This window comes from Bombus fervidus, chromosome 1, assembly GCF_041682495.2.
Source record: "Bombus fervidus isolate BK054 chromosome 1, iyBomFerv1, whole genome shotgun sequence".
Lineage (NCBI taxonomy): Eukaryota > Metazoa > Arthropoda > Insecta > Hymenoptera > Apidae > Bombus > Bombus fervidus.
In genome coordinates, this window is record NC_091517.1 from 3,480,204 (window position 1) to 3,493,763 (window position 13,560).

The following is a 13,560-nucleotide window of genomic DNA, read 5'->3' on the forward strand; positions in this document are numbered from 1 at the left end:
GCGACGCCAAAAGTTCGGTGATAGGCGGACAGATGGCGCGGATGTCGCGTGGCGGCTGCTTGAAACACCTGACTGGTGCCTAGCAGTGCAGCATGGACTCGTGCGGCAAGCGCACACTTCTTTTAAAACAGGTAGCACGCGCGGTCTCAGATAATTCTTTTTATTTTCGCATCCGAGCAGGCCGTATTCAATTAGGCATACGCGAGTGACAGTCGACGAGTGTGTAATGTCCGTCGACTGACAGCCCTTCGTGTGTCACGAATCAAGGGGGACGAGATCGGACGAAGAGGATTCGTAAAGTTTCACCGACCTCGAGTTTCTCATCCGTGAACGGTGCATTCGTTTCGCACGCGGATCCTGCTCTATGCGCAGTAATTATGACAATTCGTTCGATCTGCGCACCTATCGATTACGCGCCCTCAAAGGGCCAATTTTGCATCGTACGAGGTTAAAATGCATGGGAAAAATGCGCAAATCGTAACGAATTGACGCTTTCATATATTATATGTAATCGTGTCTCGTCCACGTATAGTCGCGTTCGTTTGGGTTTGAATAATATGCGAGGATTGACGCCCGGTACGCGATTCCGGCATTCGAACTTCCCGCTTCGAGCGCTCGATAATTTCGAGCTTTCCTCTTCGAAGCGCCGATTCTCGCGGCTCGTGAAAATGTGATCGAACGGCATACCCTGTGTCGCGCGACGGATTTTTCGTGCCCGGTAAGCGCAAATCTTTTTTCTATCAAAATGACGGTGAACCGATCGGTGGTAACAATGGTGTTGATGCTGGTGACGAGCGTAATTGTTTTGGTTCATACAAAGGACGTGACGACACTGGAGTACGACGATCTTCTTCCGGTGAACGAGACCAACGCCCGGCACCGAGTCCATACAGGTCAGATCGAATGATTTTTGCTCCTTTTCTTCCATCTTTTTCGTTCGTTTAATTTATCTAAACTTGTCATTCGATGTTTTACAAATGTATCAAAATTTAAATATTATCGAGATTTTTAATATTAACCTATATTTATGTGATTATGTGTATGTGCATACATATAATAAATAACACCACCATACAAACAAAAATTCTACAGTGTGTATTTTGAATACTTATCGGTAGTGAGCGTAGAAATACGGGTTTATATATGAATTTTCCCTTACTTAGCGCCGTCAATACGCGACTACATAGTATTATTATTTACATTCGTAAATTTTACTGGATTTACAAGATTTATGGGATAACATTTTTTAAATATTTTTTTCAACATAGTTTTACATATCAGTACATAACCGAAAGACTATTTTTACGTGTGAAAAAGACTCCCTTTTTCCCGTTTTGTTCATCCCATTCAATACATTCGAGTTTTCTCGGCAATGATTATACACGTCACGATTTGCATTGAATGTCACCGCTCATTTAAATTATCGAAAGTATCGCTTATGTTTATTGCACAATGTGTGTCACGATACCTTCTTAAGATGTATGACCTTACTGTGAGGAAAATATTAGCATTGTTAATTACATGTACTATTTTGTAAACTATATATCTATTTTCAATTACCCACGCCATATTTTATAATCATTATAGAAGATAATACAATACTTGAATTATTTTTTTGACGTTAATTTATTCTTTTGGAAGTCTTCACCGTGAAATGAAAAAATAAATAACATTTATAAATGTTTTCTGTTTACGATATGGCAATTGTATTGTTTCGAAAAGAACAGTATGATGGTGAATGCTTGAACTTTGTTACCCGTCTTGGATTTGCTAGAGAAGAATGACCTTTGCTCTAACGCTTCTGTGAAAGTATTATACGTTCGCCGAGTAAGGCCTTGTGCCTTTCCGAAGTAATCTTCTAACGCACGCCTACTTTTCACGGGGAAATTTCATTTTCCCTTTGGTTTCTGTGTCGTCGAAATTTAAGCGAAATCGTACCTTCGTCAAATATTTTCACACGCCCCCGTGTTTGGTCTACGTTGTTATTTATAAATAGAACCATGAAACAATCATAAATTTGCCACGCGCGTTAAGAAACGCCTGGAAAGCCATTATTAGAAACTGTAATCTATTATTCTTAGCGTAATTCCTCGTATATATTAACTTCTAAATATGCTTCATGATTCGTATACTTGTAATTAAATTTTCAATATTTCATCTATTCAAATATTTGTTAATTTCAATAAATTCAAATAATTGTTAAATTTCTATTAGAAATTTTCATTATTAATTAGAATTAATATAGTTCATCCTATTTTTATTCAATTAATCCTATATCATCGATACTCTGTATAGTATAATAAAGTTTTCGCAAATTTTTAGTTCAAAATAAGTTATCAAGATTAAATAATGTAACGTAATACAATTGACGATATGAAAAACAAAAGGATTTCATGGTGGATATGTTGGAATGATTCTCGATTTATACAGATTCCTCGCTCATAATTCAATGCAAAAGAGGAAAGAGTTTGTAAGATGACTTGACTCTCTACTAGGATTGACGATCACGTATGTCGTTGAACTGCATTGTCCCCGTTGTTTCGATAATTCACGTCGAAGTAACTGGTACTGAGGTAACATCCGTAGCGAAGGTTCGAATTACGTAATTTCTAGCGAAATCCGTCGGTCGGTTGTTTCACTGCTCATTTTTAATTGTGTGCATTATACAGAGAAGCAGCTTTGCGACACGATCATTTCGTTTTAATGACACTTCTCATTGAACTTGCTTCATTCGGATGAAACTTTTTCAAGTATAGTTTACTTAATTTTTTCTTGCTGTTTAACTTTATTCGTTATCAAAACTATGTTTGAAAGGTAAGAGTAATGTAAATTTTAATATTTTGGGTATATCTTTTTATTTTCGTACAATATTATTCATATTGTACACTAATTTTTTACCAAGTGTCTTGTAACGTACTAATGTATTTTTAAATTAATTAAACATTTTGGGAACACGCACATGTTCATGAGAAGGTCCTGTAAATGCTCGGATACTACTGCCAGTCATTATATCTATAATCGTTAGTTTAATTAAACTACTTTATGTTCAAACATTTCAAGGTCAGAATCTCTCATTCTAATTACTTACATTATTTAATTACACGATAGCTGCCTGATCATTTCATTAAAGGATTAACGGTGACTAACTAACGCATTCACCTCGTCTAGAAAAATTTCCCACGCCGTAAAAGAATTCGTCGATAGCTATCGTTGGACTGTGTCCATCGCATTAGCTTTAATCGCGTTCGCTTAATTTGCATTCGTTTAGAAAGGCGGAAATGCGTTTCTGTGCGTGTCGAGGGAGGTGTCGTATGCCAACTCGATGAACTCTCAAACGAACGTCTAACTGTGCGTGCAAATTACTTGTGCGATCGCGCTTTCTATCGGCGTACGAACGTTAAATAGAATTTTACGTCGCGTCTTGTCCATGAACGTGCGCGTTCTTCGATCACTGCTGGCCAAACGATAATTAAGTCAAAATTCTCTTCGTCGAAAGATCTTAAGGATCTTCATGCATACACGCTGGCTGCCGGTGTGAAACAATACAGGATATGGTGTAACCTGGACATGTTGAAACCGTGGTACAACGAAATTGATTCAGAGACATTCAAACAATCGGTTTTTTTCTAATTTAATAAGGCAAGGCTATGCACATATTCGTCTTCTATCGTTGTTCATTTCTATATATGTATTATCATTGAAAGGTGTGTTATCTTTATAAGAATTTCCTCTCCATTCTGTGATAATTATTTCGTATAAAAATCTTCTAAAGATTTCTTTTTGGTTCGAATAAACAAATTTGAAACACTAATTACTAATTACAAATGATCAAATCACGGCATCACGGGTACAATTTATGCTCCAAATAACTCACGCCGTTTAGCATAATCGTCTTTTTTCTAATTAACTGGTTATTAATGAAACATTGCAATTTTCGTCGGATAAGTGAATCAAACATTACGAGTTATTTTAGTACGTGAGACACTGTCTGGCACATCTGATGCATATGCATGCACTAAACGTAAACGTGCTGGCAACGTAGAGTTCTTTTTCAACCTTGGTGCGAATGGTATCCTGTGTACGTGTTGAGCCTGTTGTTAAGAGCTCGGAATCGTACGAATTCTACCAATGCTTGACCGTACGAGCCTGATGTGCTCCGAGCGTTTATTTAACGATACAGCATTTACGATTCGTTAGCGTTGTTTATGGTTTGGAACAAGTTCGTTAATAAATCACCTGGCATTTTAAACATACGGGACGATGATAATCCGCGATTGCTGCCTTTTTCGTTCCACAGTTCGACAGTTGTTTACTGTGTCATAATTAATTTTCTTTCTACGTAAGTGCGATACTTACGATTGGTGTTGTTGGATTTTTACTGAAACTCTTCATGTTATTATATAAAACGTTAACGCGAATCTATAGAAACGTTGTGTTAAACCATTCGTAATTCTTTTAAATGATTCAATTTAACATTTTAATTGCGAAAGAAGATCTCAAGAATTTGTCTAATATTTTTTCGTTACTATTCTTTTCCAACCTAGAACCTATAATTTTATGAAGTATAAAGAAATTGAAGTAGTCGCTACAATAAACTATTTTTTTTTCAAACCATGGAAATTCTTCTTGTGTCTCATTCGTCATCTCTTCATCGTCATTCGTTTTAACGAGCCTCTATAAAGTATTTATAGCCGTTGTGATTTACAGTGTCGTGATACGTGCTTTCAAATAGTAGTTGCCTGATTTTTTTAATCAACATGTGTTTATATACTTTCCGGTATTATTTTAAAATTCGTGCAGTTCTTTAAAGCGTGTCAGGTTGGCCATTCGAAAATCTTATCTGCAAGATGTAAGCGTTCGTAGAAGTACAGGAAATGAATTAAAGGTACGCGAAGGGAGCACCATGCACTACAGCGTATAGGAACTGTACGTTTTGATAAGAGAATCTACGTATAAGATCGTGAGCGGACTTCTTATCTTCTTACGTGTGGATAGTTACACGCAAGAAAGCAAATAGAATAAAAGAGTGAATTTCGTGTTAGGCACTAGGAAGCCTCGAAGATTAATGTACACGCAATATTAGATGATTGAAGGAGATTTAATTAAGATTAACTGCATCGCTTTCGATGATTCTCCTAATTCGCAAGTATACAGTGTTACGTTGTTACGGAACAAATGTAATTTATCGTTTTCGTGTCCCATCGAATCCAGGAAGTTCCGTAACTGTTCTATCAAACATTTATCGTTAAAGTAAAGTATTTTCAAAAAATAATTTAATCTATCTTCTAATATCATACAAATCTTACAGAAATACACGAACAGATATAAAATAATAGAAAATAATGAGCGTACAAATAACATTGTGACTCCATCTCAGGAAGAAATTTAGTTTCAATCGCGACCGTGAACGATCGTGTGCATCATCACGATCTGATTAGAAAAATTTGATAATTATTTGCTTATTTATAATGGACCGATGTACGCGCAATCTTAATGATAATAATCGTCAGGGCCTCTACGTGTTCCTTAAAGTGTTGCGCATTGCCTTCTACGTGTTACGTGTATGGTCTTGTAATGCGATGCAAGGATTTCAAGGTTTCGCCTATATGGTTATGAACAGTTCTCCTATTCGTTTGTGTTGCGTACACCGATAGGATCCAAACGAGATTTAAACGAAGTTGCAATAAATCATGCATAACTTGCCATTGAAAGTTGGACAGCAAACCAGTTCTCCCGCAATACCCCTTTTTTCCCGCGATTTTATTGCTCCAATTATTTCGCCGTACATGTGAAATTGAAATTTCACCAATTATCCGAGCAAAATAGAACGTACCGGTAGATAGTAGTCTTATACACTGAATTCGTGACATTTTATTTACTTGAATGCACATTTGCAAACAATCTCAAAGCATGACCATGATGGTAAATAGAATTACAAGGGGAACCTGCGTTATTTAAATAATGCTAACCGATGTCATTGAAATCTCGAACAGATTTCAAATTCAGCGTCGTTCTGTTAATTATTTATGGCAACACTATCGATTATATACTTGTATTCGCACGTGATTAAATTTACGTCGTGTAAACTTCGTTACTTTTCTTTTTACCTCGTTCGCGTATCACTTTATACAAAACGAGTTGAGAATTCGAGTGTGCGAAAAGAACTTGGCACGTTTCGCAGTGTGTTTTAGTAACAAGCCGAGTCATCGAGTTTTCTTGCGTATTACCATTTCCTGCACGGAGCCCTCCGTTTTTTCGGTCTGGTTTTACGAGCCGAGCAAAATACGATCGTTCGCTCGTTCGCGATTCGAAGGGTGTAATTTTGCCACCGATCGCGATTAGGGACATTAACTTCGCTTAACTTCTTTTTGCTGAGCAGATATGGCTTTGCATTCTTCTCGAAGGCGCATAAGTCCGCCCGTTACGTCTGGCACGGTCGTTTCGCTCCCGTTATTATACAGAACAATGAATAGTTAAGATCGCTTTATTGCCGAGCCACCAAAGCTGCTGGTCGTTTCAAAGCTATCATTATAGGAATCAATGACCTCTTCCTTCGCATCTTCTTCTCTTTCGAAGATAACGGAGTCGTCTGATTTTTGAGAACTTTTCTTTGTTTCAATACGAAGAGCTAAGCAGTATTGTTTATCGTTCAATTTTTTAAATTTTAAAGAAGGGATGAATAAATTATATAGTGGAGAGAGTAGGAATATCAGATACTAGGGTTTTTATTTATATATACGGTACTGATATCTGTAACAATGATTACAGATCAAGTAATATGAAGATTATAACGTTTTTCTACGATAGCCATTGTAGTGTGTTGTTCCTTGGTTAAAGCTGTAAACATGCTCTAAAATTCCATAAATCAAGAAATGAAATAGGTATTTGACACTTTCGTCCTTGCCTCGGTTACTATCGCGACATTTACTTGTACAGTGGGTTATAAACCCTGAAACAGGACTCCTACGAGCTCATGACAAAGCAACTCGCACCTGCTGAAATTCTCCACGCACAGTAGCATTGCTGGAGCGTGAGCGAACGCACAGAAATAACTACCCTGTTGTTTCAAGCGAGCTGCGGGAAAAAATATCCCAAGGTGTATAATTGGTAAATAAAGGGGCGGTGGGAAACGTGACTCGGTGAAAACATCGACGAGAAAAAGGCGTTGGCTTCGCGTCTCTCGATATCGTCGAGCAATAAATCGGTGCCGCGGGACAGTAATTATCACACGCGGCGAAGTTTTTCGCTTCATTGTATGCCGGTTCCGTGCATGCGGAATGCGGTTTTTCTCGCGTCGTTTTGACATTCTGATACCTCCTGTTGCGGGCTGTTCAAGATTTTGCTAGCGCTGACAGTACAATGGTGCTAACGCGAACATTGCCAACGTTTCGCCGTCATAGCTTCTCCAGCTGGAAAGACGCATGCATCGTTACGAGGGGACGATCGTTGGGTTGCGTGGATTCGTTAAATCAATGGAGTAAGGCATCTCCTTTTTTTCTCTTGCGTTTGCTATTTTTGAAGCACCGCCGCGATCAGTGGGAAATAAATTTTAATGGCAGAAACTATCGGAGTTGTTGGTGCAGCGGTCCCGTTTAAAATGGTACCCGAGAAGCAAAATGACGATTATCAAGTGGTACGACTGGGATGCGTGTTTGTAGTGGTACAAGAGGTGAGCGTGAATGCGCGTACAACGTGCTCGATATTTGCAGAGAAGAGGGTGTGGAACCTATACTCCGTATAATAGCGTATTATGTTAGTTGTTGGTCGAGATGATATCTGATATACGTAGCAAGAAATAAATATAAAAGTACAGAGCGTTCGTGTATGCGCGATTTTCTAATTATTTCGAACACTTCGGGCTATTGGAATTTTTGTGAGAAAATTTTATTACCTCGTATCGTGTATCGTTATTTGTTATATAGAGGATTGATCTTATCTGTCGCGAATGCTTCGAATCGTAGCAAACGAACCAGTATATCATGATTCACATTGATCGGTGGTCCGAGTTTCTGATTGCGGTCGTTGCGATAAATAAGTAGCAACAGGATTAAAAGAGAGCAGATTTGCAGAAATGGTAATGGCGGTAATTAAAAAGATAGTCAGGTAAAATGATGATTATTGACTGCCGCTGCGAGCTCCGGGTATACACAGGTGAATGTAAATGCAGGTTAGTTGGATACTCGTGATGAAATGGGTGTGTAGGGTAGACGTTCTGCAATAGTATACTGTACAGTGTAGGTATAGCTGGTTCACAAGGCTGCGCTTCGTTATAAAGTAGGACTAGACCGCTATTTACTGTAGATAACAATATAAAAGAGAAACCTTTAGAACTCATCGAGAAAGTGAATAAAATATAGTATATTTATTCTTAAGAAATGTTCAAAGTATCAAGTAAAGATCGGAATTTTATTACTAACAAATATTTATCACGAGAATGCAATATCGAATTTGCCCAGTGGTTACACGATATCATGGCGTCAGATGCAAAAGATAGCATTCCAAATCGGATTTCAAGTTGAAAGACTAGATTTTCTATATTTGGCAATATGGCTTACAATCCAGTACGACGACCGCTGTTCACGCCTAGTTTTTGTGGTCAAGAATCGGTAAATATAAAAGTCGAAGCGAGTAATAGAAACGATCGAATACTATCGATAAAATGTGTCGATCGATCATTCGCAATGGACGATCGAATTTGCTGTAACGTAATCCCCATTGATTACACCTGTGTTCTATTTGCAAGACTCGACGTTTACGAGGAAAATTCATCGTGATCATTCAGTGACTCGGGTGGGAAATTTCTTCATCGGCGATCACGTTGTCGTAATTAAAGGTAAAGGTAATAAAATTGATTATAATAACCGGTCACGACGTTAAAATTCGTGGCAACATCAAGGTGTTTTTACTTATTAAACCGACGAGGGAGCGTTTCAGCCACTAAAACGCTGCAGCTATCCGCGATTCGTATTTACTGAAATGGTATAGATGTGGATACTACAGGCGAATCACCGACACGCTTGTTTCAGGAATGATCGCGCGGCGCGTTGATTAAAAATAAAACAAAAATTGTTAATACTACGAAAATGCGCATCTAACGTTGATTCGACGTGTTTGCAGAGGAGGAGCAGGTTTTAACATTTTCTCCTTCACATCTTTTTATTATCGAAACCATTTTCCACTGAGAGTAAAATTGAAATAATTACGATTTTTATCACGGTTTATATTAGAACGAATCTTCTTTGTTTAACATGCTATGAATCTTCGTAATTCATGTTTAAAATTTGTTGAAAATTTTGTTCTATAGAATATTGAACGAGAATATGAATATAGAATATTGAAAGAGATCGCATTGTCATAAACAGTCATAGTTTTCAAATAGTATAAAATCAGAATATTAATAGAAATGTGCACTTGCCATGTTTTTCTCCAGTGACCTTCATACGAAATGCCATCTGAAGTAACTTGAAGTTTAAATTCTAAAGTAGAATCTCGAGAAGTTACTAGTTAGATAAAAGATTGAATTTTTCCAAACAGAAACAGGCCCCATGGGACTGTGTCATGCCACGTTGTAAAGATTGAGCCCTCCTTAGGGGATCTGTGTTGGATGTCCTGATCAGGAGGAGTGAGGTGGGTTTGAATTCAACATTCGCTGTGTAACACAGCGTGCGTAGTCGAGTACACGACGCGTATAAGCTGCACAGGTGAAGCGGAATCTCGGTGGTAAACGGATGCCACTCTCCTTCTCTCTTTTTCCTTGTGTCTCGTTCGCCATTTTATATGATACGAGTCACTGTCGTCGTGGTCCTCTTGCTGAATGCGCGCAGGTTTATACTGGTCACTCGCATCCTGTGTCATTATCCATCATTACGGAGTCGGACAACGGTGAGGAATCGCCTGTGCCGGAGTCCGGCGTGCCGTGTAAAATCTCTTCCTCCTCCGTTCGTCCTTTTTTTCGTCGGTCACTTTGATGATCGTTGCGTGGCCCCCATGAATTCGCACGATGATGCTTCTGGCGTGACTCGGATGGTAGTTGTTGAGCACGATGGTAGCACTGCGGAGAAAAAATTATAGCACTTATTTCGTAGAATGTCGAGTACCCATGAAATTGAATTTTAGAAGAATTGGTCGATCAATTTAAAAGTAAATTCTTAGAATACTGCGATTGATATCGCTTGTGTGCTCGTTGAAGTCTCCCGCAGCGTGCTCCTATGCCCTTACGACTTATATGGATTACTCTTTTTAATTCGACTTCTTAACTTGCTTTATAATATCAAGTTGTACTTGTCGCGTAGATTATGATTGCGATCTAACGAAGGCAAATGATATTTACGGTGAGGTTTAACGTTAGCTTTAACTTTATTTGGAATTAATCTAGTAAGGTCCACTAAATACAAATTACGTATAGTTCTGCAATTTATCGCGCCTGATACGTTATAAAAGTACCGAATATAGTTAACGATAAAAACTGTAAGGCAATCGATTAATGTCAAAATAAAGAAAAATTCCTTCTTACGTATACGTATAATATAATTTTTGTATAGGTATAACCTAAGTTTTCGTTCCTCTATAATTTTTTTTTTAGATCTAATTATACAGTACGTCGTTTCTCTTTATTCCGAGTTCCTTCTTAATCGCGACAACCCCTCAAATTCGTGCGATAACACTCAGTCAGTAAATATTCTGGCGCATACACGCGTACGATCCTTCTTTCTCGTGATACGAAGCATTAAAGTCTCTTACATGGTATTTCCCCCTTGGTTGGCTTACCTCTTGTTATGTCCTGCTGTTGAAGGTGGTTGCTGGTATATGGGGGGTTCCGATGATTACACCAACCAGCTCGGTCAGTCGAGATAGCCAGACCGAGGCTGCTCCACTCATGGATGCTTTATTTTCCGAATAAGCGTTCGGTCAGGTGATAGATTTTTCTCTGGTCTTTTTCTGATGAAGATCCGCAACGGATACTTCGATTTTGCTGCTCTGCGAGAATATACAACGAAGGGTTTAATAAAATCGCAAATTCCCATCGAAAAATAGCGCGAATCATATATAGCAATTTTTGCAGGTGTTCGTAATTTAGATTTTATAGTTATTGGCTATAATATTCGTACTTTTCCTATCAAGTTTCACTCAAAATTATGGCGGTAGTTGGAATTAATTCCATACAACTTCGAATTTGATAGCTAAAGAGATATCTCTTTATTATTATATTACACAAAGCCGGTTTAGATCGAAATGTCTTCTGCTTTTGCATGTATTCCAGTCGTGTATTCTTTTATCCAATACATCTGTTATTTAGTATATTTGAAACGATCTTCTTATTATAATAGTACATAGTATCGTGTATTTTTAAGACTCAAAATTTACGAGCCCTTTTACGATCAAATCCAAATTTGTGTAACCCGTATATCTCTGATATGTCGTTGAAAGTAAAGTAGGAAACAGTAACGGGCGCAAGGTTCAACTGAAAATTTTTCTGGTAGAATTAATTGTAATATATTGCGGTATAAAGTACATCTATAATAGAACGCCTGCAGCGATGGCTTTCAGGAGTTCGATGATTTATTTAAACGTTCACGGGGTCTCCGTTCTTCTTGGAAAATTTATTGAACAAGATTTAAAGAGCAATGGGAATCTAGGAGTTTCACTTCGTAAACATATTTCATTCTCCGCAAGTTTGCTGCTACATGGGATATTCTTCGAGCGGCCGTTTCATATACACAATTTATTTCCAACGTACAATTAAATATGCTAAGTAGAAAAAAGCATCGAAGCCGAAATAAACTTCGTACGCGCATTGTGAACCTAACAGGTGTTTTTACCGTCTGATGTAATAATCAGCCTGTTAACGCGCGAGCATTGCGTTGATCTTAATATTATGTCTCATGTAAACCGAAAAATTAAGAAACATCGTTGTAACAAGAGCAGCGTAAGAAGGAGATGCTTCTCTAAGATAGCGACTCATTGTCTTCGAGTACAATACAATTATTTAAACAAGTGTTCCTTCGATATACAATTTCACTGTTTTCAAGATATCTTTCATAAACGTGAAAATTGACAAGTCGTAAAAATCGAACGTGCTAGCAGCTCCTAACGCGTTATGAAAGAATGGTAAATGTGCGTGTCCTGGTGCGCTTACTTTTCTCAGAAGAGTAATTGCCAGCCGGTTCTAGTTCTTCTTGAAATTCTGAAAAAGTAACTGGCACTTCGATATTTCGTAGTCAACCGTAATCTACGTCTTTTCATCGGAGCATGGTGCTCGAACATAGCACGCAGCGTATTTTGCTCCGTTTTAATCAGAATATCGGGAATTTCCTAGATCGGATAGTTGTACGACAGCCGCGGTACACATAGCTATAATCGCGGCTACTCTAAACAGGTTTCCAAGGGACGCCGGATGAAAAATCGTCGCGACACCGGCGTGTTTCTGAGAATCTACCGTGCGATCGAACTCGAACTTGAAATCGAGACTGGCTTGGCGCGTTCGTAATCCAGCGATCGTGATTTTTCACCGTGGTTTTTCTTCCGTTTCACAGCGGTGAGCCAGGATAACAGTTGCGCTGGCCGGTCGTTTCCCTGGCGACGTGGGATTTTCTTTTCCTTGGTCGATCGACGTCGCGCGTATACTTACGATTCACCGTGGAAGAATCTTGGTTGATCGTAAGCAACAAGTACTTACGCGAGCGTCGAGTCGATGGCGCAGGACGCGACTATATTATAGTAGGTTGGGACCATCCATCAACCGGATCGGGGTAGACGAGTAAAAAGCTCAAACTTGTCTAAACCGATTGCTCTGTGCAGCTCTCACGGTTGAGCGCGACCGCTCATTTCAGATAATCCGCGATTGCGTTCGTCTTCGTGGGCATTTTTATCGCGTCAACTTCATACGCGGTCTCGGTTGCCGAGATGCATGTTCGGGAATGTAGATAGGATCGCGTGTGTGCGTGAGCTTACGCGCAGACGATACCCGCCGTGGACCTGTTCATCCTCGGGCTTTATAGATGATAATGTCTTCGTGGAATGTAGGCTCCTTTTACGCGGCGCGACGCCACGCGGTATTTGGATTGATGCTGGCGTTTGATGCGAAAATAAGAGGCCGTGTAATTGCAGGGTGGCAACGTGGAATTCTATAAACGTAAACGGTGGAATTTCGAGTTGGTCATTAAGGGTGCGTTTTTGATAACCATTAATACGGTATTTGCTATTTGAGAAGGAAAAAGAGCGAAGATAATTTTATATAGAGCCCAATTAAGGTTTATAGAAAACAGTTTATACGAGAAGATAGCGACTATCTGAAGTTTCCATCGTCTCGTGGCGATGGTAAGTGGTGTTTTTACAATTTGCGACGGTTTAACGACCGCGAGATAGAGAAGAGCAATTATAGGATATCCTTTCGCTGTAACGTCCATCAGAGAGCCGTGTGTTTATAAGCGCACGAGTCCACACCAACGCATTTTCCTAATGCTTGTAAACCGCAATTTTGCGTTGGGGATGCGTTGCGCGTTGCCGCCCTCTAATGAAGACGTCGGTAAACGACTTTTCTTCCATGACAAGAATTCGTGC

The 13,560-nt window shown here is 38.9% G+C and overlaps 1 protein-coding gene across 1 annotated transcript in view; it reads left to right on the top strand.

The window, feature by feature from the left end:
* The first annotated feature begins 83 nt into the window (after positions 1-83).
* The window catches only part of LOC139986829 (uncharacterized), a 215,194-nt gene continuing 201,717 nt past the window's right edge, over positions 84-13,560 (top strand). The window contains exon 1 of the mRNA XM_072002481.1: positions 84-893. Within this exon, the coding sequence (XP_071858582.1) occupies positions 746-893 (148 nt within the window). The 5' untranslated portion in view covers positions 84-745. The remainder of the gene's footprint in view (positions 894-13,560) is intronic.